This window comes from Mastomys coucha, unplaced genomic scaffold (assembly GCF_008632895.1).
Source record: "Mastomys coucha isolate ucsf_1 unplaced genomic scaffold, UCSF_Mcou_1 pScaffold5, whole genome shotgun sequence".
NCBI lineage: Eukaryota > Metazoa > Chordata > Mammalia > Rodentia > Muridae > Mastomys > Mastomys coucha.
Window position 1 is genome coordinate 97,381,556 of NW_022196911.1, and position 23,946 is coordinate 97,405,501.

Consider the following 23,946-nt stretch of genomic DNA (forward strand, 5'->3'; position numbering starts at 1 on the left):
AAGGTCCTGAGTTTGGATCCCAGCAACCACATGGTGGCTCACAACCATCTGTGATGAGATCTGACACCGTCTTCTGATGCATCTGAAGACAGCTACAGTGTATTATGCTGGAGTGAGCAGGGGGCTGGAGCGCAACCAGGGCCGGAGCAAGCAAAGATCCTGAGTTCAATTCCCAGCAGCCACATGATGGTTCACAGCCATCTGTACAGCTACAGTGTACTCATACACATAAAATAAATTAATATACATAAAATAAATAAATAAATCTAATAAATAAATAAATAAACAAATAGAAAAACCAATAGTGGGTCTCTCATTGCATTTATTTATTCATGTATGGGCGGAGTTAGGTCTCTCCTGCCCTGTAAGTCTCAGGGATGGATCTGAAGTCATCAGGCTTGACAGAAAGTTCTTTAACCCACTGACACACCTATCTGACCCATGCAAGTGTGTTTTCAGAGCCCTGGTGCCATCACTCCACCCAACTAACATCCTTGCTTCACCTCTCATGCCAAGTCTTCCTCCACAGCCCTCCTGACAGGCTTCTGAAACAGGCCCAGAAACAATATGCAGCTCTGGAGCAAACATTATTAACTGACTGACAGCCGACCTAATGGAACCCGCTCCCTCTCCCCGTGCTAAAGGCAGAAGGCAGGGGAGCAGGGCAAGCACTCACTGAGCTTCTTCCTGGTCCAGTCTCTCCGCCTCAGCCTGGACCTTCTCCAGGTTCTCTGCCACCACCTTGCGGTTTTTTTCCACATCTTCCAGCTCCTGGATCAGCCTCTCCTCCTCCAAGGCCAGCTCCTTCAGCTCCCTCTGTAGCTGCTCACTGTCATCCTCATTCATTTGCTCCAGGATCTCCAAACAGCGTCTGCCAAGGGCACAAACACAGTCTACTGACTAGAGGGCGCCTAAGGGGAGTGGAGCTCTCAAGTCCTAAGGGCCAAGCAGTGCCAGGCTCAGACCCTGGGAGTACTCACTTGTAGTTCTGACATTCATTTTCAGTGACATTGAGCTGAGTGTCCAGCTGGTCTAAAAGAGTATCTGTGCACTCCTCACATAGTGGGTGATCCACATCTGTCTGGCCCGACATGATGTCAAAAAGGTCTCCAGTGACCTGGAAGTATAGGACAGTCAGGACACTGCCAACCCACCCCAGTAACGACTACACACAATTTTTTTGTTTTGTTTTGTTTTTCTTTTTTCGAGATAGGGTTTCTCTGTGTAGCCTTGGCTGTTCTGGAACTCACTCTGTAGACCAGGCTGGCCTCGAACTCAGAAATCCGCCTGCCTCTGCCTCCCAAGTGCTGGGATTAAAGGCGTGCGCCACCACCGCCCGGCTTACACACAATTCTTGACAGTGAAATAAGACCAACTTGCCTTGAGTCTCCGGCTGAGGTTCTCCATGGTGCCACCATCAGATGCCTCCCCGATCAGAGTGAAGCTGTTAGCACTTTCTGTAGACATCATCCTGCAGACAGCCCCCCGCCCATGGGCCACGTGAGGGAGCAGAGAGGCCTCCTCCACCTACTGTGCTGCCAGGGGCAGAGACTCTCAAGCACCAGCCGAGGGGCCTCGAGGTGCGTACCCACTCCTAGCCCAAGTGGGCCTCCCAGGGGTCCCGCTCTCCCAAAGGAAGGCCATGCTGGTCTTCACAGGGGTACTGCTCAGCACCAGGTTAGCCTGGATGAACTAAGGAGGGAGAGGGGGCATCAAAAATGGATATGTGTGTCTACAGCAAAAAGGAAGGAGAATCAAGAACCCATCTCGATGACTCCCTCAGCAGCCTTCACTTCTTCAACACTACAGGTACTGACTTTTCTTACTGTGTAAAGGCTACAGAGAAAAAAATGAATGCTGAAAGGGATGGGTCAGGTATAAGGGAACACGGCGTTCCTAAAAAGAGCTAAAAGGCTAGATGATAATTCATCACCTGGTCCCATGTCCTAACTCCTAGGTTTAATTAAAATTTATTTGGCAAGAAACAGGGGACTGAGGAATAGTAAGCACCTGGCTGGGGGGACAAATCTTCGAGAGACACCATCCTGACGAGCTTCAATAAATGGCTCCTGAGAAGGAAAGGAGTGCACGTTAGAATCCTGGCAACTTAGAGTGGAGCTTATTCCCCCAAATCCTGAGAACTATTTGGCTTCAGCCTACATTGATAAACAAGAACAACGTAAGAAGTGGGTAGTTATCTGGGCTGGGGGATGGCTAAGTAAATAATATTCTTTCTATTCAAGGAACAGAACCTGAGTTCAACAAACAAACAAATGGGTCATGGTGGGACATGCCTTTGATCCCAGCACTCTGGGAGGCAGAGACAGGCAGATCTCTGAGGTTTTTTTTAAAACACCAGCCTGGTCTATACAGCACAAGATCCAGGACTATACAGAGAGCCTGTCTCAACAACAACAAACCAAACCAAACAATAACAACAATGAATTTCCCATAAAACAAAATCAAAACAAACTAAAACAAAGAACAAAGAGCGACCAGGGTGTGCTCCTTTCATGGTGAAACTGGGAGGCCTCAGGACCCACCCTGTTTAAGCAGCCAGCCAAATCTGCTGCAGGATCAGGTCCAAGTTAGAGACTGTTTCAAAAAGTAAAGTGGAAACCTAGACACGGGCTTTGTGTGTATGACTAAGAAAGGACCCACAGCAGACAAGTCCCTCGTGCCATCTGATGACTGCTTTCTTTGATGGGGAACAGCATCTCCTAAGGATACCAGACTTTATCTGTAGTTCAATTTGTATTCTCTCAACACTTAGCAGGTAGGGAAGCAAACACCCTCCATCGATAATGATGCAAGGGAAATGCAGAGCAGACCTTGATGAACTTGCCATAGCACAAAGTAGTCCACTTAACTGTTTTTAAGGGGGAAAAAAAAAAAGATGTTTCTTTAATGCTCTTTAAAGAAATGGGTGGGCCTGTCAGTAACAGAATTGCATGTCTAGTATCAACAGTTCTAGAACATTTCTTTTATGTTCAACATTTTAAACATCACTGGCTTCAGCTGCCTGCCTCTTTTGCTTCTTGCAGGTTTTCTCTGGCCTTGCACCCTAGCTAGACCTGCCCGAAGACCACAGGGCCAGAATCCATAGCCCCACCCCACTTAAGGTTTGATTTTCCCAGTGACAGTGGCCAGGTGGATAAATACTCCCTTATTACAAAGGCGACATAAACCTCAGGGGGAACCAGCGCCCTCCACAGGATGATGCTCCACTGGCGTATGACCATGTCTCTCTTCCCTCCTAGGCTTCCTTCCCTTTCCATCCATCTGTCTTCTCTATTTTGTACTAGAGTCCCCTGGGGTCCTCTCCCAAATCAGTAACTTCGACTTAACAATGATCTGCTCCCCACAAAAGAAAATCAAGCTACGACATCTATCTTTGGTAATGAAAACATCTCTATTGTCATTACCATCACCATCATCACTGTGCCATCTGAGACTGAACTCAGGCCTTGCCCTTGCAAGGCAAGGCTCTACCTCTCAACTACACCCCCAGGTTCATCACTGACAGCACTAGAATTTAAAAATGACATTCTTTTATTTTTTAAAGATTTATTCATTTTATGTTTATGAGTACACCTTAGCTGTCTTCAGACACGCTAGATCAGGGCATCAGATCTCATTACAGGTGGTTGTGAGCCACCATGTGGTTGCTGGGAATTGAACTCAGGACCTTTGGAAGAGCAGTCAGTGCTCCCAACCACTGAGCCATCTCTCCAGCCCTGCAAAGTGACATATTCTAACACTGCAAATCTTTCATGTCTATGGTAAATATTTCAACCCACTGTCCAAACAAGATGTTTGTAAATGGAGAGAGAAAGTAGCTCTAGAGAATAAACAATAAAACCAAGAATGCCCCGGAGTAATATGAACACATAGGTCATCTCATCTCTGACCTTAGCCATTTATTTTTGAAGTTATATTCACTTATTTATGTGGGGTACAGACACATGCCAAAGTGCAAAGGACAACTTGGAGGAGGAGTCTGTTATCTTTCCATTGTGTGGGCTCCAGGGTTTGAACTCAGATCGTTAGGCTCAGAGCCCAGTCTGGCTAGAAACTTACAACCTTTCTGCTTCAGCCTTCCAAGTACCTAGAATTCCAGGCATGAGCCACTAGTCTATAATCAAATCTTAAAACACACTTCTAAAATATTCATCTATTTATAGGTGTGTGGTCAGTATGCGTGGCAAGCACCCTCACCCACTGGACTGACTCCATGGCCTTATCATCCCACTTTTTGAATGATGCTTTACTCAGAAATCCTGTGCCTTGGGGCACACCTTGCTACCTCCAATGATCTGCAGTGGACTCCGTGAACAACTTACTTTTTTCTTTCTTTTTCTGGGGTGCTGGGGATTGAATCTAGGAGCTTGCACCTGCTGGGCAAGCACCATCCCTGAGCTACCACCTCAGGTCTCAGCTTAGTTGCTCCTGTTTCCTGTTTGTCTTTAGAGGTCCGGTCTCATGTATAGCAGATTACCATCAAACCTGCTATATATGTACAGATGATCTTGAACTTCTGATCCCCCTGCCTCCACACCCAGTTTAATGTGATGCTAGGGATCAAAAAGCAAACACTCCACTAACTGAACTACAACCCTAGCCCTGTTTTTGTTTTTTGGTTTTTTTCATATATGAATCTCAGACTGGTCTGGAACTCACCATGTAGCCCAGGCTAGCCTCAAATATGTCATCTTCAGGACCTCTGCCTCCTATGACTTGGATTACAGGTTGGCAACACTGTGTCTGGCTAGAATATCTCTTATAAACCACTCTTAACCCCCAGAGCCTGGAGGTATCCAACACTCTGTAGAAACCCAGTCTGTATGCTGGTGTTTTCATATCAAGCCTCCCATTTAGGTATTATGAGGAGGGTGGGGAGAGGGCACTTTCTTTACCTCTCCTGAGTTAGCCTCTTCCTCCTGGGTCTCTCCTGGTTTCGCCTGGGCTGTGGTAAGTAATGGAGCTAAGGGCAAGGAAAATCCTGAGTCAGAAACAGTCTTAGCAAAGCATGGGGAGAATCGAAAATCGCCTCATTAACGAACGCCCCCACCCTACCACAATTCCGCCCCCCTCTCTCTATCTCACTATCTGTCTCTACCTCCAGGTTCTCACTGTGTAGCCCTGACTAGCTTGGAAATCACTGGCTAGACCAGATGGGCCTCCAAGAGATATACTTGTCTGTCTCCTGAGCGCTGGGATTAATGATTTGTGCCACCACTCCTGTCCCATCCCCTTTCTCAATTCTTTACACAAACAAAAACCTGTTTACTTCCCCCTCTTCCTGCTACTAGAATGTTAAAATCCTAAAAGCACAATGGGTACCACGACTTTAAGAGTCCTACATACAGAGTTAGTTTTCATGCCCTAGGCATTGAGTCTCCAGACCAGGTGTGATTGAACATGTGTTGGTAATTTTTGAAACTAGGTAATGGGCATGCAGGGATTCATTATATACTTAAAACCTTTCAAATATTTTTTAGAACTTTTTTTATTTTTTAATTTTTTTTTTGTTTTGTTTTTTCAAGATAGGTTTTCTCTGTGTAGCCCTGGCTATCCTGGAACTCTCTCTGTAGACCAGGCTGGCCTCAAACTCAGAAATCTGCCTGCCTCTGCCTCCTAAGTGCTGGGATTAAAGGCATGCGCCACCACCACCCGGCGAACTCCTGTCATTTAAGACTGAAGGACAGCCAGGAGGTGGTGGCGTACGCTTTTAGTCCCAGCACTTGGGAGGCAGAGGCAGGTGGATTTCTGAGTTTGAGGCCAGCCTGGTCTACAGAGTGAGTTGCAGGACAGCCAGGGCTATACAGAGAAACCCTGTCTCAAAAAACCAAAAAAAAAAAACAAAAAACAAAAAAACAAAAAGACTGAAGGACATACATTAAGTGAAATTATCCAGGCCCAGCACTGAACAGTCTCACTCACATGTGGTGTATCTCACTTAAACTGAGAGCAAAATGATGGTTAAAACGGCACACTCCCCCAAAGCCAGCAGGGACCATTAGAAATGTTTCTACCATAAGGAAACAAAAAAATGTTGGAAGAAACAAATGTGCCAACCCTGATTTGAACATTACTACATGTGTTTTCAAACATCAAGTGGTATCTCCTAAATGTATTAGATTTTTTTAAATGTATGAAAATAAGTTTAAAAATGTGTAAAGTTGGGCATGGTAGCACACAGACCTCCTTTATTCCAACACTTGGGAGGTGAAGGATGGGTCCTGTCATTTTTACACTTTCAACACACAACAATTATTCCTTTAAAAATGTGAAAAATAGCCGGGCGGTGGTGGCGCACACCTTTAATACCAGTACTTGGGAGGCAGAGGCAGGCAGATTTCTGAGTTCCAGGCCAGCCTGGTCTACAGAGTGAGTTCCAGGACAGCCAGGGCTATACAGAGAAACCCTGTCTCGAAAAAACACACACACACACACACACAAAATTATTATAAAAATAAGCAAGGTGTGGTGGTGCACACCTTTAATCCCAGAACTCTGAAGGCAGAGGCAGGACAATCTATGAGGTGGAGACCAGCCAAGGGCTAGAGTGAGACTCTGTCTAAACAAATAGCAAGAATAATAAATTAAGTGTTTTTAAAAAGAAGAAGAAAAATAAGAGCTGGACAAATCATTCAACAGTTTAGAGCACCTGTTGCTCCTGCAAAGGACCTAGGTTCAATTCCCAGCCCTCACATGATGGCTCACAACCACCTGTTAACTCCAGTTCAGGGATCTGACGTCCTCTTCTGGCCTCAGGCACTCACGTGGTGGACACACAGACAAGTAAGCTAACCCCCCATACACACAATTAATTCTAATAATGAATAAAAATAAATCAAGGTCTAGGGAGATATGTACAACAAAGCCAAGGTTTCCGTGCTAATGCCACGCCTGTGAACTTGTTTAAACTGGCTGGTCACCTCTCTCACTTCTTCAGGCTTCAAGACTCTCCTACACTTAACCGGACCTCAAGTAAGTATATTCACTGACCTCTCTGAACCTCAATTCTTCACCTGTAAGACGGCACAACATGGCACTCCTCTTGTTCTTTTTATTTTTTTTTTGGATACAAGGTCTCATTCTGTAGCCCAGGCTGGCCTGGAACGTGAGGCAGCTCCGGCTTCAGCCTCCGGAGTGCTACAATTGTAGATTCGAGCCACCAAGCCTGATTCCCACAGGGACTGTTACAGGATACCTGGTACATAGTTAAGTCTTCAAGAAATTCTGTTGTATGTGGATACACCTTCACTCTGGAGACAAAGTCAGAACTCTACTCCTGACGAGGAAACCGAAAGCCAGAGACCGCCACCACCCACCCACAAATGATGGTTTCTAAAGTTGCCCATTTCCCACCTTCTCGGCCACCCTCTTCCCTCGGATCCTGCTGACCTGTGAGCTCCTGGATGGTGACCCGGTCCAAGATCTTGAAGCTCGTGTCCAGTTTCAGAGGCTGGCTACAGCGCTGGCACACGAAGCTCACCTGCATGGTGCTGCTGGACGCCTTAGACCCCTCCATGCCTGCGACAGCGGAGAAAAGACGACGTTAAGAAGAATCGGCGCCTTTGAACCTCGGGCCCGAGACTACATGCTGCCTTTGTGGTGGAGGTGAAGATGAAAACCCGGGTCCGCGCTGTTCCTTCTGGGAGTGGTAGGACACCGGGAGAACCGGCTTCCGGGGCAGAGACCGGCGAAGGCAGTTTGGACTCCCGGGCGGGGGAAGGGGCCACCAAAGTGGCCGCCAGGGATTCTAGGCTTCTTTCTAAGGATTCACTTAGACCCCGACGCTCCTCACCTCAGGACCCCGGAGCCCGCCACCCGGGCTCGTTCTACCGCGGGGGCACGGTGGCCTCGGGTCCGCCCCGGAGCGAGACCTCCTGAGTTCCCATCGCCCGGTCTTCAGCTACTTCCCGGTCGGCGAGCTGAAGACTTCCGCCCGGGACCAGAAGTGATGTCTTGACGGGAGCTGACGCAAGGACCCCTGGTCCAGATCCCTGCTTACCAGGCTCGGGGCGCCATCCAGTGGCCTAGAAGGAGAAGCGCAGCATGCGCCGGCAGGTGGGCCGAAGCCATCCATGCTCTGTTCTGATTTAGAGGGCTCGCCCAAGATTTGTTACTTCCAAGTAGAGCCATTTCTATATTCCTTAGGTGTCAGGGTGTTGTTTGCTTGTTTTTTTTTTTTTTTGTTTGTTGGGTGGTTTTTGAGACAGGGTTTCTCTGTGTAGCCCTGACTGTCCTAGAACTCGCCCTGTAGACCAAGCTGGCATCCAATTCACAGATATCCACTTGCCTCCCAAGTGTTGTGATTAAAGGCGTGCACCACCACCTTCGGGCAGATGTCAATTTTTAAGTGTATTTTTGGGAGACTCAAATTGTCTAAACCCTTCTTCTGAGGGAGTGCATTCCGTGGGATGGTAAATTTTATCGCTATATGTATATGTGTGTGTGTATGTATGTATATATATATATATATGTTATGTAAATAATAAAATGTACATAAATAAAAAGGTGACAGTAGGGGCTGGAGAGATGGCTCAGTGGTTAAAAGCACCGACTGCCCTTCCAGACGACCAGGATTCAAATACATTCACACACATGGCAGTTCACAACAGTCTGTAACTGCAAGAACTGACATTCACACAGACATAGATGCAGGCAAAACACCAACGCGTGTAATACACACACACACACACACACACATATGTGCATATATATATGTATACATATATATATGTATATGGACTGGCCATCCTGTTTCTGGAGATTAGGCAAACTTTGTTTAAAAATTCAATTGTTAGCTAGGAAATAAGACTTAGTCTTATAAAATTATAAAGCTATACATTTATAAAATTATAAACTATAAATTTAGAGGTAACCGAGATGTGGTTCAGGTTCAATCCCTGTCCTCCCACCACTTACAGGAGCTCACACTCATTTGTATGTTGATGCAGGAAAAGATGAGTCAATAAACCAGAACGGACTTAAAATATTCAACAACGGATACAGGTAGATTTAGTATGTGATAAAAGTGCTACTTCAAAACAGTATCGTAGAGATGTGCATGAGAATGCAGGTGCCTGGGGAACCCAGGAGAGGATGCTGGATCCCCTGGAGCTGGGCTTACAGGGATTGGGAGCTGCCCAGCGTCGGGACTCTGGAATCAGATCCTTTAGGAAGCCAGTATTCACTCTTAGCCACTGAACCAACTCTCAGCTCCGTTTCATCTTAAAAAGTATTAAAAAATAATGAGACTGTTTAACTGAATTGTAGAATAGTTTATTCAGTATGCCAAGAAATATTCTAGGCACTGGAGATTTAGCAGCAACAAAAAGACAGCTATCAAAACTATCAATACCATCAGGACTTTATTCTAGTGGAAAAGAAGGATGTTAAATAAGGTAAATAGAGGCTAAGTATTTTAATTTTTAATTTCTAATTTTTAAATTTATTTTATTTTATGTGCATGAGTGTTTGGTCTGAGTGTATGTATGTGCACCATATTTCTATCTGGTACCTTTGGAAGCCAGAGGATTCTCTGGAAGTGGAGTTATATATGATTGTGAGCTACCATGTGGGTGCTGGAAACAGAAATCGGGTTGCTCTGGAAGTACTCCTAACTCCTAACTCTCCAATCCAAATTATATAAGTATAAAATAATGAATGATGTAGAGACAAGTTCTTTTTTCTTGACATTAATGGGAACTGAACTAGAGCTTCACCCACGTGAGGTGAGTACATCGAAGAAGTGCCGTGGCTGCACCAGCTCACATTTCCACCAGGAAGTGTGTCCTGTGTGTGTGTGTGTGTGTGAGAGAGAGAGAGAGAGAGAGAGAGAGAGAGAGAGAGAGAGAGAGAGAGAGGGAGAGAGAGAATACTGGCTCCTGTGCATTTGTGTGCGTGAGTGTATGTGTGAGAGAGAGAGAGAGAGAAAGAGAGAGAGAGGGAGGGAGGGAGGGAGAGAGAGAGAGGGAGAGAGGGAGAATGCTGACTCCTGTGAGTGTGTGTGTGTGTGTGTGAGAGAGAGAGAGAGAGAGAGAGAGGGAGAGGGAGAATGCTGGCTCCTGTGAGTATGTGTGTATTGGGATCCTATCAAAGGCCTCTCATATACTGAGCAGGTACTCCACCCTGAGCTCTACGTCCAGCCCTGCTTCATATAACATATGTGAGCTGTCGAGATGGCTCAACCTGTAAAAGTGTGTGCCACCAAACCTGACACCCTAAGGTCAATTCCTAAGCAGTGGAGTAAGAGGAGACTATTCTACAAAGTTAACCACCAAAGGTATTCCGGGGGGGGGGATAGTCCTCCACCACCACTAAGTAGAATAAAAATAATTGAACATTTTCCATGTCGCTCCAGTTTTGGTAATTAAAATTCTCAGCCGGGCGGTGGTGGCGCACGCCTCTAATCCCAGCACTTGGGAGGAAGAGGCAGGTGGATTTCTGAGTTCCAGGCCAGCCTGGTCTACAGAGTGAGTACCAGGACAGCCAGGGCTATACAGAAAAACCCTGTCTCAAAAAACAAACAAACAAACAAAAACCATTCTCATTGCTGCAGACTATCATCACAGCAGAAACTCACAGATTACAGTGTATTCCTTCATTGATGGAAATCCATAGCTTCTGATTTGGGTGGATACAATAATATCACAATGAAGAACTGACTTCCTCTAGAACAGAGCCTTATCATTGGAAGACCAAAGTACTGGAGACTTTGGAACCTTCTCTTTGTTAACATTGGCAGTTGTTTTCAAAACAATCACTCTTATTATACTCTTATTATATTCTGCCTCTAGTAATCCATTAAAGGGCCTGTTTTATGATGCCTTGCCAAGTATTGGATGAGATGTATTTGAGGAACAATAGCAGAGAAGGGCAGTTCTCCATTCTTTTAATTGAAATCACTGATTACTGATAAGGTTGAAGAGTTTGTCGTGTGGTCACCCATTGCAGTTCTTCTTACAAATTATGTTCCCAGCACTTGGGAGGCAGAGGCAGGCAGATTTCTGAGTTCCAGGCCAGCCTGCTCTACAGAGTGAGTTCCAGGACAGCCAGAGCTATACAGAGAAACCCTGTCTCCAAAAACAAAAACAAAAAACCCCAAATTATGTTCACATATTTGTATTTATTTATTGGATCCTAAAACACACAAATACATAGATACACACAGAGAGAGACACACAGACATATATGTACACATATATACATACAGACACACACAAGTGAATAAGTTCTCATGAATGATCTAGCTAGCTAATCTCCCTTCCTTCCTTCCTTCTTCCTTCCTTCCTTCCTTCTTCCATACTTTTTTTAAAAAGGGGGTCTCATGGATCCCAAGAATGACCTCCAACTCACTAGGCAGCTGAAAATAACATTGAACTTCTGACCCTCCTTGACTCTCTCTACTTTTTTTTTTTTTGAGAGACAGCGCCAAAGTCACACAGCTGATCTCTCTCTCTCTTTTAAGGATTTATTTATTTATTTTATGTATATATATGAGTACACCGTAACTGTACAGATGGTTGTAAGCCTTCGTGTGGTTGTTGGGAATTGAATTTTATGACCTCTGTTCACTCCAGTCAACCCTGCTCTGGCCCAAAGATCTCTTTATTATCATAAGGAAGGATGCTGTAGCTGACTTCAGATGCACCAGAAGAGGGCGTCAGAACTCATTACAGGTGGTTGTGAGCCACCATGTGGTTGCTGGGATTTGAACTCAGGACCTTTGGAAGAGCAGTCAGTGCTCTTAGCCACTGAGCCATCTCTCCAGCCCCTCTCTTTACTTTCTGAGTGCTAGATTAACAATTACATGGCCCAGGCATTCATACACTCAACCAACTGAGATATATCCACAGCCCCTAAGGTATTTTCTAAATGTGCAGAAAATTTTCACGTTTGGTTTGTTTTGAGAGACAAGATCTCGTGTACTCCAGGTTATTCTCAAAATTGCTCTCTGGGGCTGGAGAGATGTCTCAGTAGTTAAGAGCATAAGATGCTTACTCTTGTAGAGAGAGGGCCCAGGTTTAATTCCCACCACCATCTATAACTCCAGTTCCAGGGGATTCAGTGGCCTTTTTTGGACACTGGGCACACACACATACATCCAAGAATGTAAAATAGTCACACAAAAATAAAACAAACAAACATAACAATAGAATTTTGTTTTTTGACACAAAATTTCACTGTGGAGCCCTGAATGTCCTGAAACTTACTCTGTAGACTAGGCTGGTCTTGAACTCACAGAGATTGGTCTGCCTCTGCCTTCCAAGTTCTGTGCCTCCCTTCACCCCAATGAAAAAAAATGTTTTGTTTTTAATTTTTATTCCTGTATTTTTTTTATATGAGTGCTTTATCTGCATATATACCTACGTGCCAGAAGAGGGCATCAGATCCTATAACAGAAGTTTGTGGTTTCTAGGAATTGAACTCAGGGCCTCCGGAAGAGCACCATTACCCACAGAGCCATCTCTCCAGCCCTAATTTTTTTTTTTTGCTTTATTTATATTTATGTTTATGAATGTTAGGCTGCATGCATGCACACCACAGGTGTGCTTGGTGTCCACAGAGGTCAGAAAAGTGTGTCAGATCCAATGGAACTGGAGTCCCAGAAGATTGCTAGCCAGGATGTGGGAGCTGGGAATCCAACTTGGTTCCTCTGGGGGAGCAGCCAGTGCTCCTTCTTACTGAGCCATCTCTCCAGCCTCTGAAAAACAGTTTTTAAAACTTGCCATGTGGTTGGGCGGTGGTGGCGCACGCCTTTAAGACCAGCGCTTGGGAGGCAGAGGCAGGAGGATTTCTGAGTTCAAGGCCAGCCTGGTCTACTGAGTGAGTTCCAGGACAGCCAAGGCTACACAGAGAAACCCTGTCTCGAAAAAAACAAGCAAACAAAAATTCTATTCTGCTCCTTTTCAAGGCACCTCCTAGGCCAGTAGTTCTCATCCTGTAGGGCATAACCCCATTATGGGGGTCAAATGACCCTTGCTCAGGAGTTCCACATCAGACATTTATGTTACATTTCACAATAGTAGCAAAGTTACAGTTCTAAAGCAGGAAGAAAACAATTTTATGGTTGGAGTCACCACAACAGGAGAAACTGTATTAAAAGGCCACAGTAATAGGAAGGTTGAGGACCACTGTTCTAGGCTGTGTTGGGATAAGCCGAATAAGCCACCAGCTGTCAGACTCATTGAAGTTGGTGGTGAACTAACGTTTCATAGTCTTTATGAAAAGTTCATGCCGTAGAAGTAGCCACCAATGCCCTGTGTGAAGTGTTGAAGGTTATGTGGTCGTGATCAGAAGTGTAAATGACAAAGTTTTCCCATGAAACACTTGTTTCATGGGAAACAAGCAGAGAGCATCTGCCATTCGGTAAGAGATATTCTGCTTGTAGACCAAGAAGAACCTCGGCCAGGCATCCAAGTCTGTTCACGGATGCTTTGTGGATGTTAGCCGAGTGTTCCCAACCTGGTTATTTGTACAGAGCCAGAGGAGGAAGGGTGTTTGTAGACTGTAGACTATTGTGCCTTGAAGATTGGGGCCCCAAAAAACCAACAGCATCCGGAAGATATTCAGTCTCACTGAAGATGGTGTCCAGCAATATGTTGTCAGGAAATCAAGAAGCAAAGCACCCAAGATTCAGCATCTTGTTACTCCTCGTGCCCTGCAACATAAACTCAGATGTAGTGCTCTGAAAAAAAAAAAAAACACACTTAAGAAACAAATGAGGAGGCCTCCTCCTTCAATGACTAGTTAAGAAAGCGCCATACGGTCTTCCGTACAGCCTGATCTTATAGAGGCATTTTCTCAGTTGAGGCTCCCTTCTTGCTAATGACGTTTGCTTATGTCTAGTTGACATCAAACCTTGCAGCACAAGTGTGCTGGGTTATAATCCCAGCATTTGGAAGGTGGAGTCAGGAGGACCAGATGAGCAAGGTCATTCTCAGCTACCATGGCAAGTGTGAGGCCACTCTGCAGGGCATAGGAGACCTTGCCTCAAAACAACACCAACCACAAAAACATAATTCTGTAGACTGATCAGAGAAAAGAAAGGTGGCAGGTAACAGTGGAAACACAGAGGCCATACAGGAATGGATGGGAACATCACAGGAAAGAATGATGGTGGCATAGAGTGGGAAGGACAGAATGGCGTCATACAGCTATACACGTCCTCATGGAACCCACGGACAGGTGGGATGCAGGACGATGAGGAAAGAGAGGAATCAGGTAGGTGACTATCAGCTTTTTTGGTTTGAGCAAAGCGGTATGTAGTTACTGAGATGGAAAACAGGAAATTGACCATCAGAATCCTGTTCTGGCTATGTCGATTCCGCGATGCCTGAACGTGGGGAAAACCATAAGCAGTGAGGGGTCAGGGTGTTAGCCAGAAAGCAGGAACAGGATGCCGCCAAGAAGTGAAGGGGGGCGGTGTGTGAGGTGTCCGGAGCTTAAGGAGGAAGTGAAGAAATCTTCACGCTGGTTGGCCACCAATCAGAACAGGGTTTAGTTGTTGTTTGATTCATCTTTTTTTCTTTCTTTCTTTCTCTCTTTTGACACACCAGAAGAGAGCATCAGATCCCATTACAGATGGTTGTGAGCCACCATGTGGTTGCTGAGAATTGAACTCAGCACCTCTGCAAGAGCAATTAGTTAACTCTTAACCGCTGAGCCATCTCTCCAGCCTTTGATTGATTTTCTTAAGTTTTGTTTTTCTAACACTGGGTCTCACCATGTAGCCTTGGTTGTCCTGAAACTTGCTAGCTATAGTAGAGTAAGCTGGCAGACTCATAGAGATCTGCCTGCCTCTGCCTCCCACGTGTAGGAACTAAAGGTATGCACCTTTATACTTAGTCTACCTTTGTGTTGACTTACTTTTAAGAGATTTTATTTTTTTATTTTTAGGTATGTGGATGTTTTGCCTGCCTGTATTTGTACTATGTGTGACTGCATGCCATGCACATACCTGGTAGCAAGTGGAGGCCAGAAGAGGGCATCAGATCCTGTGGAACTAGAGTTATAGACAGTTATGAGCCACCATGTGGTTGCTGGGAATTGAACCCAGGTACTCTGCGAGAGAAGCCAGTGTTCCTAACCACTGAACAATCTCTTCAGTCCCCTACTTCGTGTTTTGTGAGAGAAGGGCTCACTATATAACTAATGCTTGCCTCAAACTCACCATCTTTCTACCTCAGCCTCCAAGGTACACTGTGACACCTGCACCCCAGCCCATATGTACACATATGTCATACATACATATACATACACACGATAATAAGAAATACAATTTTCAAGAGGAAAATGTGAAGCCAGGCATGATGGCACATGCCTTTAATCCCCAGACTCAGGATGCAGAGGTAGTCAGATCCCTGTGAGTTCAAGGCCAGCCTGATCTACATAACAAACTCCAGGTCAGCCAGAAAAGATCTTGCTTCAAAAAAAAAAAAATTTAAAAAATGATAAAACAAAGTTACATATGAATAAGTAGATTTTGATCAAAAACTAATATAAGGCAAAATGGCTCAGTTGTCAAATATTTGCCGAGTGAGCATGAAGCCCTGAGTTTAATCCTCAGAATTCACATAGCAGAAGGAAAGAACCAGGTCCTACAAGTTGTCCTCCAACCTTTGCGTGCACAGTGTAGCATACAACTAGGTCAGCAATAAATAAATATTTAAATTATTGGGGCAGGTGAGATGGCTCGCAGATAAGAGCACTGACTGCTCTTCCGAAGGTCCTGAGTTCAAATCCCAGCAACCAGATGGTGGGCTTACAATCACCTGTAATGAGATCTGACGCCCTCTTCTGGTGCGTCTGAAGACAGCTACAGTGTACTTACATATAATAATAAATAAATCTTTAAAAAAAAAATTAAATTATTTTAAAAACATAAGTTATCCAACTGAGGGGTAAGGTTTTCCCTGGAGACATTTTGTCATCAGGCAACGGAGCTTCAGAGTGTTCTCTTCCCCAACATGCCTGTGAGATTTCCTGGAGAAATTCTAGTTTTATGATCTACTTTCTGCATATTTTAGGGTCCCTTTACAACTGTCAGATTTGGTTTGTCTCAGCCTGGCCTTGAACTCCTGGGTTGGAGAGATCTTCCTGCAAAGATTGTCCCCTAAGCAGCTGCTTTCCTGATCAGGCTCAGGGTTCACAGATCCAGACACAGGCCTGCCCTAGTGTGGAGTTAAGCCAAAATGCCCATGTTGGCTCAGCTCTCAGTGGAAGACTCAGGATACGGAGGGTTCTCATCAGAGAGAGGAAGGGCTGGGGTGCTTGTAGGAATGGCCAACCTCAAGTTAACTTTATTTTCATCCTTTGGTACCTATACATTTTAGGCTGTGTTTTCAGTCAAAACCAACCCCCATCAGGCTAGACCGATGAATTCTTTTTTCTTTTTCTTTTTTCCCCAGGGGAGAACGCAAATGCAGTCCCCCACTACCACAAATTATGCAGTCGAGTTTCCCGCATTTGGGGAAATTGCAGGGGTCAGCACATCCGGAGTGCAATGGATACACCTCGCCCTGGGAAAACAACCTTCCTGATCATGGTATCTCCCCTGCCAGGTAAGTATGACCAATGAATTACTTGACTTAAACATTAAAAGTAGGGTCGGTGAGATCGTTCAGTGATTAATAGTGTTGGTTGTTTTTCCAGAGGACCCAGGTTCAAATCCCAGCACCCACCTGGAAGCTCACAGATGTCTGTAACTCTGGAATCTGACACCCTTACATAGACATACATGTAGGCAAAACACCCACGCACATAAATAAATTATTTTATTCTTATTTGAAGTTATCTAAAAAGATTTAAAAGTATACTACAATTTTGCAGTACTTGTAGTCTACTAGTTTGCTCTGAAACACAAACATTAACTCCATTAAATGTAGTCATTCACTTCTTCAAAAATTATAACCATCAAATGAGTGGTTTCTCTCCCTTGCCAGGATATATACCCTAGGGTTTTGATCTTGGCATACTTCAGAATTATTAGGAAAACTTCCATTTCATTCATTTAAACAATTATATTTTGTACAGTAGCTGTTAAGGGGAAGAGGCAAAGAGAAGCACACGAGGTTTTGTTAAAGCCCAATTATCTGCAGCTATGTGTGGCAGTGCATATGTGTAATGCCAACCCTAAGGAGGTAGAGGCAAGGGGATGGGAGTTCAAGGCTAGCTTAGTCTACATACTTGAGTTGCAGGTCACCCTGACCTCAGCCATAACTACACACAAGCCTCTGACTAAGTGGTGGTGGTGGTGGGAGCAAAAAAATAAAAAGAAAGAGGAGAAGATGCTGAAGCATTTCCTGAAGGGCTGGAAGAGGACAGACTCCAAGGCACAAAAGGAAGAATTGGTTTTCTCAGGAGGAGAGAGATTTCCTTCAGTGGGAGAAGATGAGGCAAGACAGGAAGTATTGGTAGGTTGGCAATCCGGTGGTAAGGTGATATCTTCGCTCCTTTCTATTGCTGAAATTAAAGCCATGAAGGAAAGCAGTTAGGTGAGGAAAGGGCTTCTTTCATCTTTCAGTCCAACATGAAGAAAAGTTAGATTGAGAACTCAAGGCAAGAACCTGAAGGCAGAAACTAAAGCAAAAACCATGGAAGAATGGTGTTTCTGGGTTGTTCCTCTTGGCTTGCTCAGTTGACTTTCTTGTAAACCCAAGTACCTCCTCCTCAGGATTGGCACTGCCCACAGCATCTTTTCATATCAATCGTCAATCAAGAAAGTGCCCCACAGGGTTGCCTACTGGTCAATCTAATGGAGACACTTTCTCAACTGAAGTTCCCTGCTCCTAGATGACCCTGGTTGTTGGTTGTTTTGTTACTTTTTTAATATGGCCTTACTCTGAAGCTCAGGCATTTAAAATCATAATTATTTACTGTGTATGCTTGCTTACTTTCTAATGTGTGCACAGAGGTCAGAAGACAACTTGCAGGGTTTCGTTCTCACACTGTATGTGACTTAAGGATTGAATTTACATCGCTAGGCTTACAGGCGGGTGCCTTAACACCCACTAAGTCATCCATCTTTTAGGTCCTTGTAGCTCAAGTTTCCTGACTATTTTCCATTTAGTTGGTTGACCCCGTGAACTGGAAATCCAGACGTAAGGGACTGACTGCATTGGATTAGAAGGGGCTAAAGTTAATTTATTTTTTAAAAATGCGTCTGCTAGAAGACTTTACCTTACATACATGATGTGCACATTTCTAGTTTCTCCAGAACACTGTTCTGGGGTCTAGCACATACCCCTGTTCCATTTGATTGCATGGAATAACTCATACTAAAAGACACACTGAATAAATTGTTGAAAGAGGAGATGCTGTCTCGGACTTCCATTAGGAAAATGGTAACCTTTTCCCCCTAGAACTGGGAAAGACTTGATTCTAGTGAAGTCATTGGAAACAATGTGTTGTTTTAGATAAACCACTATGCTCTTTTGGGCGTGAATTTGTCCTTCAGGTATTTGAGATCTGAGGTCTGCACGTTTACGATAACGCTACCAGGAAAGCCCGGTGCAATGGAAGAAGTGTCTTCGGTTTGAAACTAGCCCAAGGGATAGGAGGCGGGAGTCAGTAGTCACAGCCCGGAACCTTAAACTGGGGACCAGGGCAGCGGGCTTCTCCAGACGACGTCACTAGGGCGCGACGCCTACTCTTCCAGAGCAGCGGCACATGAGGTCCCATGGTGAAGTCGAGTTCCGGGACAATAAGACACATCCCTCCTGAGTTCCCGGGAGGGTTGGGTCTCAGCATTCCTGTCCTAGGTTTACCACCACAGGGCACAAGGCCCGGAGCTCCAATAGCCCCTCCAGGAACCTGTAGAGCTGAGCATCAGAGCGGCTGCGCAAGGCACGTGCTCATCCTCCCCGGAGTCCCGGCGATTGGCTGTGACGTAACTTCCGGCGTGAGCGGCGAAAGCCGGGAGGGCGAGTGAGAGAGCTAGCAGGCAGCAGGCAGGCGGGTGGCCGGCCGGCACGGAGGGAGGGAACGAGCTAGCGGTGAGCAAGCCAGCGAGGGCGCCCGGGTCCCGAGGGCAGCGGAGATTCCTCAGGCCCCTCCGGTGCCCTCCCCGGAGCCCAAAGCACCTCCGGCACCCAGCGGAGCGGACACGGCCCGGCCCGGCCATGGCCTCGTTGCTGAAGGTGGATCAGGAAGTGAAGCTCAAGGTAGCGGCACAGCGCCGGCCTCCTCATCCCTCCCTTCGAACCCCCAGCAGTCGGATCTGCTCCCCACTCCCCATGTCGTCTTTGTCTCCCTGGGGACACCAGCTCTGAGCTTCCGCCTAGCTCAACCCAGCCCCCCCCACGCTTGGAGACGGCATTGGAGAGGACGGTATAGGGTGGCTTTCTGCCCTGCCTCTCGTGATGGAGTGCACCAGGGACCCATCCGCGGACACGTGTTAAACTCAGTGCTTTAGGCTAGTGACAGGTGGAAGTCCCCCGGCCCAGCAACGTCCCCGCCCCCAGACGCTGCCACTGACCCTGCCCTTGGAGGCTGGCTTACTGCGTACGATAGGCCAGGTCTGGGTGTGAGTTGGCACGTTTGTGAGCTCACTTCTTCCAGTCTGGCTTTTGTCTGCTTATGAAATTGAGAGGGTTTCAGACAACTGGAGGGAGGGACAAAGGGAGGTGAGGGGTGGGTAGGACGGGAGAGAAGGGGAGACAGGTGCTGGCCTGCAACCCGAACACATATCCTCCTGAGATGGAGAAATGGATCCTCAAAAAAATGAAGTATTTGCGGTCTGGGGGCCTCTCACCTTCTAATTATAATTTCAAGGTGAGGGCGAGGCAGCTGGATTTGGAGTTCCCCATCCATGCCCTTGTATCACTATGTATTAAATTGCTCTCTTTGTTAATTGTAGGTTGATTCTTTCAGGGAGCGGATCACAAGTGAGGTGAGTGTTGTAAAGGAGAAAAAGGGTGATGGTTAATAGCTGGGGGTCTCCCAAAAAAGATATCCGTAGGGAGTCACTGCCCCACGTTTCTTAATTTAGGTGTATTTTCTCTGTCTAGGCAGAAGACTTGGTGGCAAATTTTTTCCCAAAGAAGTTATTAGAACTTGATAGTTTTTTGAAGGTGAGAGACACTTTTATTTCCTTAAATTACTTCTTTGGTCCCTGTCTTTGTAACAGATGGGGCAGATTGCGTGTTGATTCTGTTCTCTTGCGTACTGTTAAGCATTCTTTTTTCTTTGCTTTCACAAGAAATACTCCTCTCCCCTCCCTCCACCCCTCCCCCTGTTTTTGTTTTTGTTTTTGTTTTAAACTTACACTAATACTGTTTTGGGGTGAATGCCTCTCTTTCAGGAGCCAATCCTAAATATCCATGACCTAACTCAGATCCACTCAGACATGAATCTCCCAGTCCCTGACCCCATCCTCCTCACCAATAGCCACGATGGACTGGATGGTGTGAGTGCCTTGCATTTATGTTTGTGTTGTTAGTAGTTTATTTTTTTGGTAAGCTTGGGGCTGTACGGAGGATGTGGGGTTTGCCTGTGGGGTCTGGGGTTCTGGTTTAGGTGTCGTTGATTGCGGTATACTACTTTTTGGACCATTAGTTTCATTTTTGGCAAGGTGAGTATGTAAGTGCTGCTCTCCATGTTAACCCAGGTTTTAATTAGTTCTAAGCTAGCCACAGGCTTCCTTCAGCTACCTGGCTTTCCACATGCTTGGGAATAAGACTTTTCTGTTCAGTGTGCCGCTCTTACAGATGGGAAGAACTCTTGCTGCCCAGCTGCAGCCTCTGTCCTTACTGTACGTGCTGTGCTGAGCTGTGCTTTACTGCGCTTGCAACTTTGCTTTGTTTTGAGACAGCGTCTGACTAGGTAGCCCTGGCTAGCTTGGAACTCCTTGTGCAGACTAGACCAGGTTGGCCTCAGACTCATCAAGATCTGCCCGCCTCTGCCATCTAAATGCTAGGATATTGCCAGCTAGCACTGATCCTGTATTAGTTGTGTGTCTCTATTGTGTTAGAACACCACTGATGCTATAGTTTCATTTAGATTGCTGTGGCTTGGCATTTTGTTGCTGCTGTTTGTTCTTTTTGTTTCTGTCCTAGAAGCCAAGCCTAGGGTCTTGTGTGTGCTATATAAATGCTGTACCGCTGACTTATATTCCTAGTTTTCAGAACTTTCTTAATTATGACTAATTAAGCTGGGTATGGTGGCTCAGCATTCAGCTTGCCGGAGAAAGAGAGTTGTGTGTTCAAGACCAGCCTGGGATATATAGTAAATTGAAGGCTAGCCGGGACACATACTGGGATACTGTCTTCAAAACAAAATAAACCCGCAGTTAAGCCAGTAGATACCTCAGTAGTCTGTACCCTTAGCGCCTGATATCATTTGGAGCATCTAGAAGGAACTGTTCTGAGCTTGCTGAATGACAGATTTCTTTATGTTAGAACCAAAAGATTCGTGCATACTCCTTCAGTTATTCCCTACCTGCCTTGATTGCTTTCTTATTTTTTGTTTTTTTCTTTTTTCTTTTTTTTAGATTTATTTGTTAGTATACATAAGTACACTGTAGCTGTCTTCAGATTTAGAGAGGGTGTCAGATCTCATTACAGGTGGTTGTGAGCCACCATGTGGTTGTTGGGATTTGAACTTATGACCTGTGGAAGAGCAATCAGTGCTACCCGCTGAGCCATCTTGCCAGCCCCTTACTTTCTTATTTTTTATTTTATTTTTTTAATATGGAATGCTTCACGAATTTGCATGTCATCCTTGCGCAGGGGCCATGCTAATTTTCTCTGTATCGTTCCAATTTTAGTACATGTGCTGCTGAAGTGAGCACTGCTTTCTTATTTATTAAATGGAATTTTCCCTGCTTTTCTACTACTTCAAAAAGTACTTCTTTCTTTCTTTCTCTTTTTTTTTTTTTTTTTTGGTTTTTCGAGACAGGGTTTCTCTGTGTAGCCCTGGCTGTCCAGCAACTCACTCTAGACCAGGCTGGCCTCGAACTCAGAAATCTGCCTGCCTCTACCTCCGAAGTGCTGGGATTAAAGGCCTGCGCCACCACTGTCTGGCTTACTGGCTTACTTCTTTAGTGTGTGGCTAGGGAGCGCTTTCCTTTGGCCGTATGGGACCCAGGGCAAACTTGGGTCGGCAAGCTTGACAGCAAGTGCTTCTGCCTGCCGAGCCAACCTACTGGCCATTGCAGTGGCTTTTTAAATATGTTCATTTAGTCGTAACTTTGGCCTTCCCAAAGAAAGAATACAAGTTCCTTTTTCACAAGAACCTCTTTTAAAAGCTTTATGTGTATGTGTGTGTGCACAGAAATTCATAAGATAATCTATGGGGTCCAGGAAGGAATTAAACTTGTTTGTATAGTATTTTGCATGCGTGTGTTGAATGCAAAAATTAAACTTGCTTGTGTAGTGTCTTGTAATGGGCATGTGTGTTGAATGCAAACTAATTCTTGCTTCTTCATACTTTTAGCCCACTTACAAGAAGCGCAGGTTGGATGAATGTGAAGAGGCCTTCCAAGGTAAGAGCTGCCATCTAATCAGTTCACTTCACCTGCTGACTAGCCGCCCTAAGAAGTAAAATGGATCTGGTTTTCACCAGCTCAGGAAGTGAGGTCTGACTTAATTCCCCAGGTCAACACTTGACAAATCCTTCTGGCTCAGTCATTCTTTAGTCTTCTGGAATGCTCGGAGGGTCTGGTTGTGTGGATGCCAGGGAGGGTGCCTAGAGGCAGAAGCCATGCCTCACACTTGTCACAGAGGTCCATAATCTGTGCCCCAGTTCCCCCTGTAGTAGTTGCTACCTGATCATCAGGGGGTGGTGGTGTCACTTAGAATTGTGATAGGGAAGAGATTATTACGTCTAGGTCTAGGGAAGAGGAAAAAGATGGAGGACTCTCGCACTTCCACTGCCCTGAACATGTGACCTTGACATATCTTCCAGGAACCAAGGTGTTTGTGATGCCCAATGGGATGTTGAAAAGCAACCAACAGCTTGTGGACATTATTGAGAAAGTAAAACCCGAGATTCGGCTGCTGATCGAGAAATGTAACACGGTGAGGCAGGGGTTCATGACTCAAAGAGTGGCACTAGAACTATGGAATGATGTGAGGATTGGCAGGCTAAGGCCCTTGATTCCTTTGTCTTGGCATCAGTCCCCACCAGCATGAATTATGTAGTTCAGAGCTTGAGTAGGAAAGACTAAGGTCCTTCTACATGTATTTTGTTTTCTCATACTCTAGGTCAAAATGTGGGTTCAGCTCTTGATTCCCAGAATAGAAGATGGGAACAACTTCGGGGTGTCAATTCAGGTAGTGTGCCCACAGTGCTCCTTCCCTGCTTTGTCTCCTTACCGCAGTCTGTGGTGCTGCTGAAGGGTGATGGGGAAGTAACTTGACTCACCTGCTCATCTCCCCAGGAGGAAACAGTTGCAGAGCTAAGAACTGTCGAGAGTGAAGCTGCATCTTATCTGGACCAGATTTCTAGGTAGGGCAGCTTGGGCTGGACCCAGGAACTTGGGCTGGTGAAGTGGGAGGCGTGTTCAGGCTCCCCTTCAGCTGCTTTCTTTTCCTTCCAGATACTATATTACAAGAGCCAAATTGGTTTCTAAAATAGCTAAATATCCCCATGTGGTAAGTAGGGGTTTGTGGTCTGAGGTGGTGTGGTGAGGTAGAGAAGATTCTAGGAATGAGCTATCTGTGGGCATTGGGCCTTGGAAGACTAGCCTCCCTCCTTTCCCTCAGGAGGACTATCGCCGCACTGTCACAGAGATTGATGAGAAAGAGTACATCAGCCTCCGGCTCATCATCTCAGAGCTGAGGAATCAATATGTGAGTAAAGGCAGCCCCTGCAATGCCATCTACTCGGGAGGTGGAGCAGTAGGAAGCTGGCCCAGGGTTCAGAAATAGCTATTCAGCTGGGCAGTGGTGGCACAGGCCTTTAATCCCAGCACTTGGGAGGCAGAGGCAG

The 23,946-nt window shown here is 45.6% G+C and overlaps 2 protein-coding genes and 2 non-coding genes across 6 annotated transcripts in view; 1 reads left to right on the forward strand and 3 right to left on the reverse strand.

Moving 5' to 3' along the window:
• The window catches only part of Becn1 (beclin 1), a 14,040-nt gene extending 6,076 nt beyond the window's left edge, over positions 1–7,964 (reverse strand). Inside the window, exons 1-7 of one of the 2 annotated variants that reach the window (XM_031351335.1) lie at positions 7,814–7,964; positions 7,411–7,539; positions 4,917–4,984; positions 2,011–2,069; positions 1,381–1,471; positions 981–1,117; positions 677–871 (exon numbers count right to left, since the gene is read on the reverse strand). In XM_031351335.1, the coding sequence (XP_031207195.1) occupies positions 677–871; positions 981–1,117; positions 1,381–1,471; positions 2,011–2,069; positions 4,917–4,984; positions 7,411–7,537 (677 nt within the window). In that variant the 5' untranslated portion in view covers positions 7,538–7,539; positions 7,814–7,964. Of the gene's footprint in view, positions 1–672; positions 872–980; positions 1,118–1,380; positions 1,472–2,010; positions 2,070–4,916; positions 4,985–7,410; positions 7,540–7,813 lie in introns of those variants that run through there. The other variant, XM_031351336.1, reaches the window with a different exon arrangement.
• An 8,457-nt stretch (positions 7,965–16,421) lies between these two features.
• LOC116079477 lies at positions 16,422–16,585 on the reverse strand. Its single transcript, XR_004114022.1, has one exon. It is a non-coding gene; the product is annotated as a U1 spliceosomal RNA (small nuclear RNA).
• Positions 16,586–18,894: 2,309 nt separating this feature from the next.
• Psme3 (proteasome activator subunit 3) overlaps positions 18,895–23,946 on the forward strand; it is a 7,659-nt gene continuing 2,607 nt past the window's right edge. Inside the window, exons 1-10 of one of the 2 annotated variants that reach the window (XM_031352903.1) lie at positions 18,895–19,178; positions 19,874–19,906; positions 20,025–20,087; positions 20,318–20,422; positions 22,450–22,498; positions 22,921–23,033; positions 23,220–23,288; positions 23,396–23,463; positions 23,555–23,609; positions 23,721–23,807. In XM_031352903.1, the coding sequence (XP_031208763.1) occupies positions 19,137–19,178; positions 19,874–19,906; positions 20,025–20,087; positions 20,318–20,422; positions 22,450–22,498; positions 22,921–23,033; positions 23,220–23,288; positions 23,396–23,463; positions 23,555–23,609; positions 23,721–23,807 (684 nt within the window). In that variant the 5' untranslated portion in view covers positions 18,895–19,136. Of the gene's footprint in view, positions 19,179–19,614; positions 19,789–19,873; positions 19,907–20,024; positions 20,088–20,317; positions 20,423–22,449; positions 22,499–22,920; positions 23,034–23,219; positions 23,289–23,395; positions 23,464–23,554; positions 23,610–23,720; positions 23,808–23,946 lie in introns of those variants that run through there. The other variant, XM_031352902.1, reaches the window with a different exon arrangement.
• On the reverse strand, positions 21,699–21,805 carry LOC116079330. The gene has a single exon (XR_004113902.1). It is a non-coding gene; the product is annotated as a U6 spliceosomal RNA (small nuclear RNA).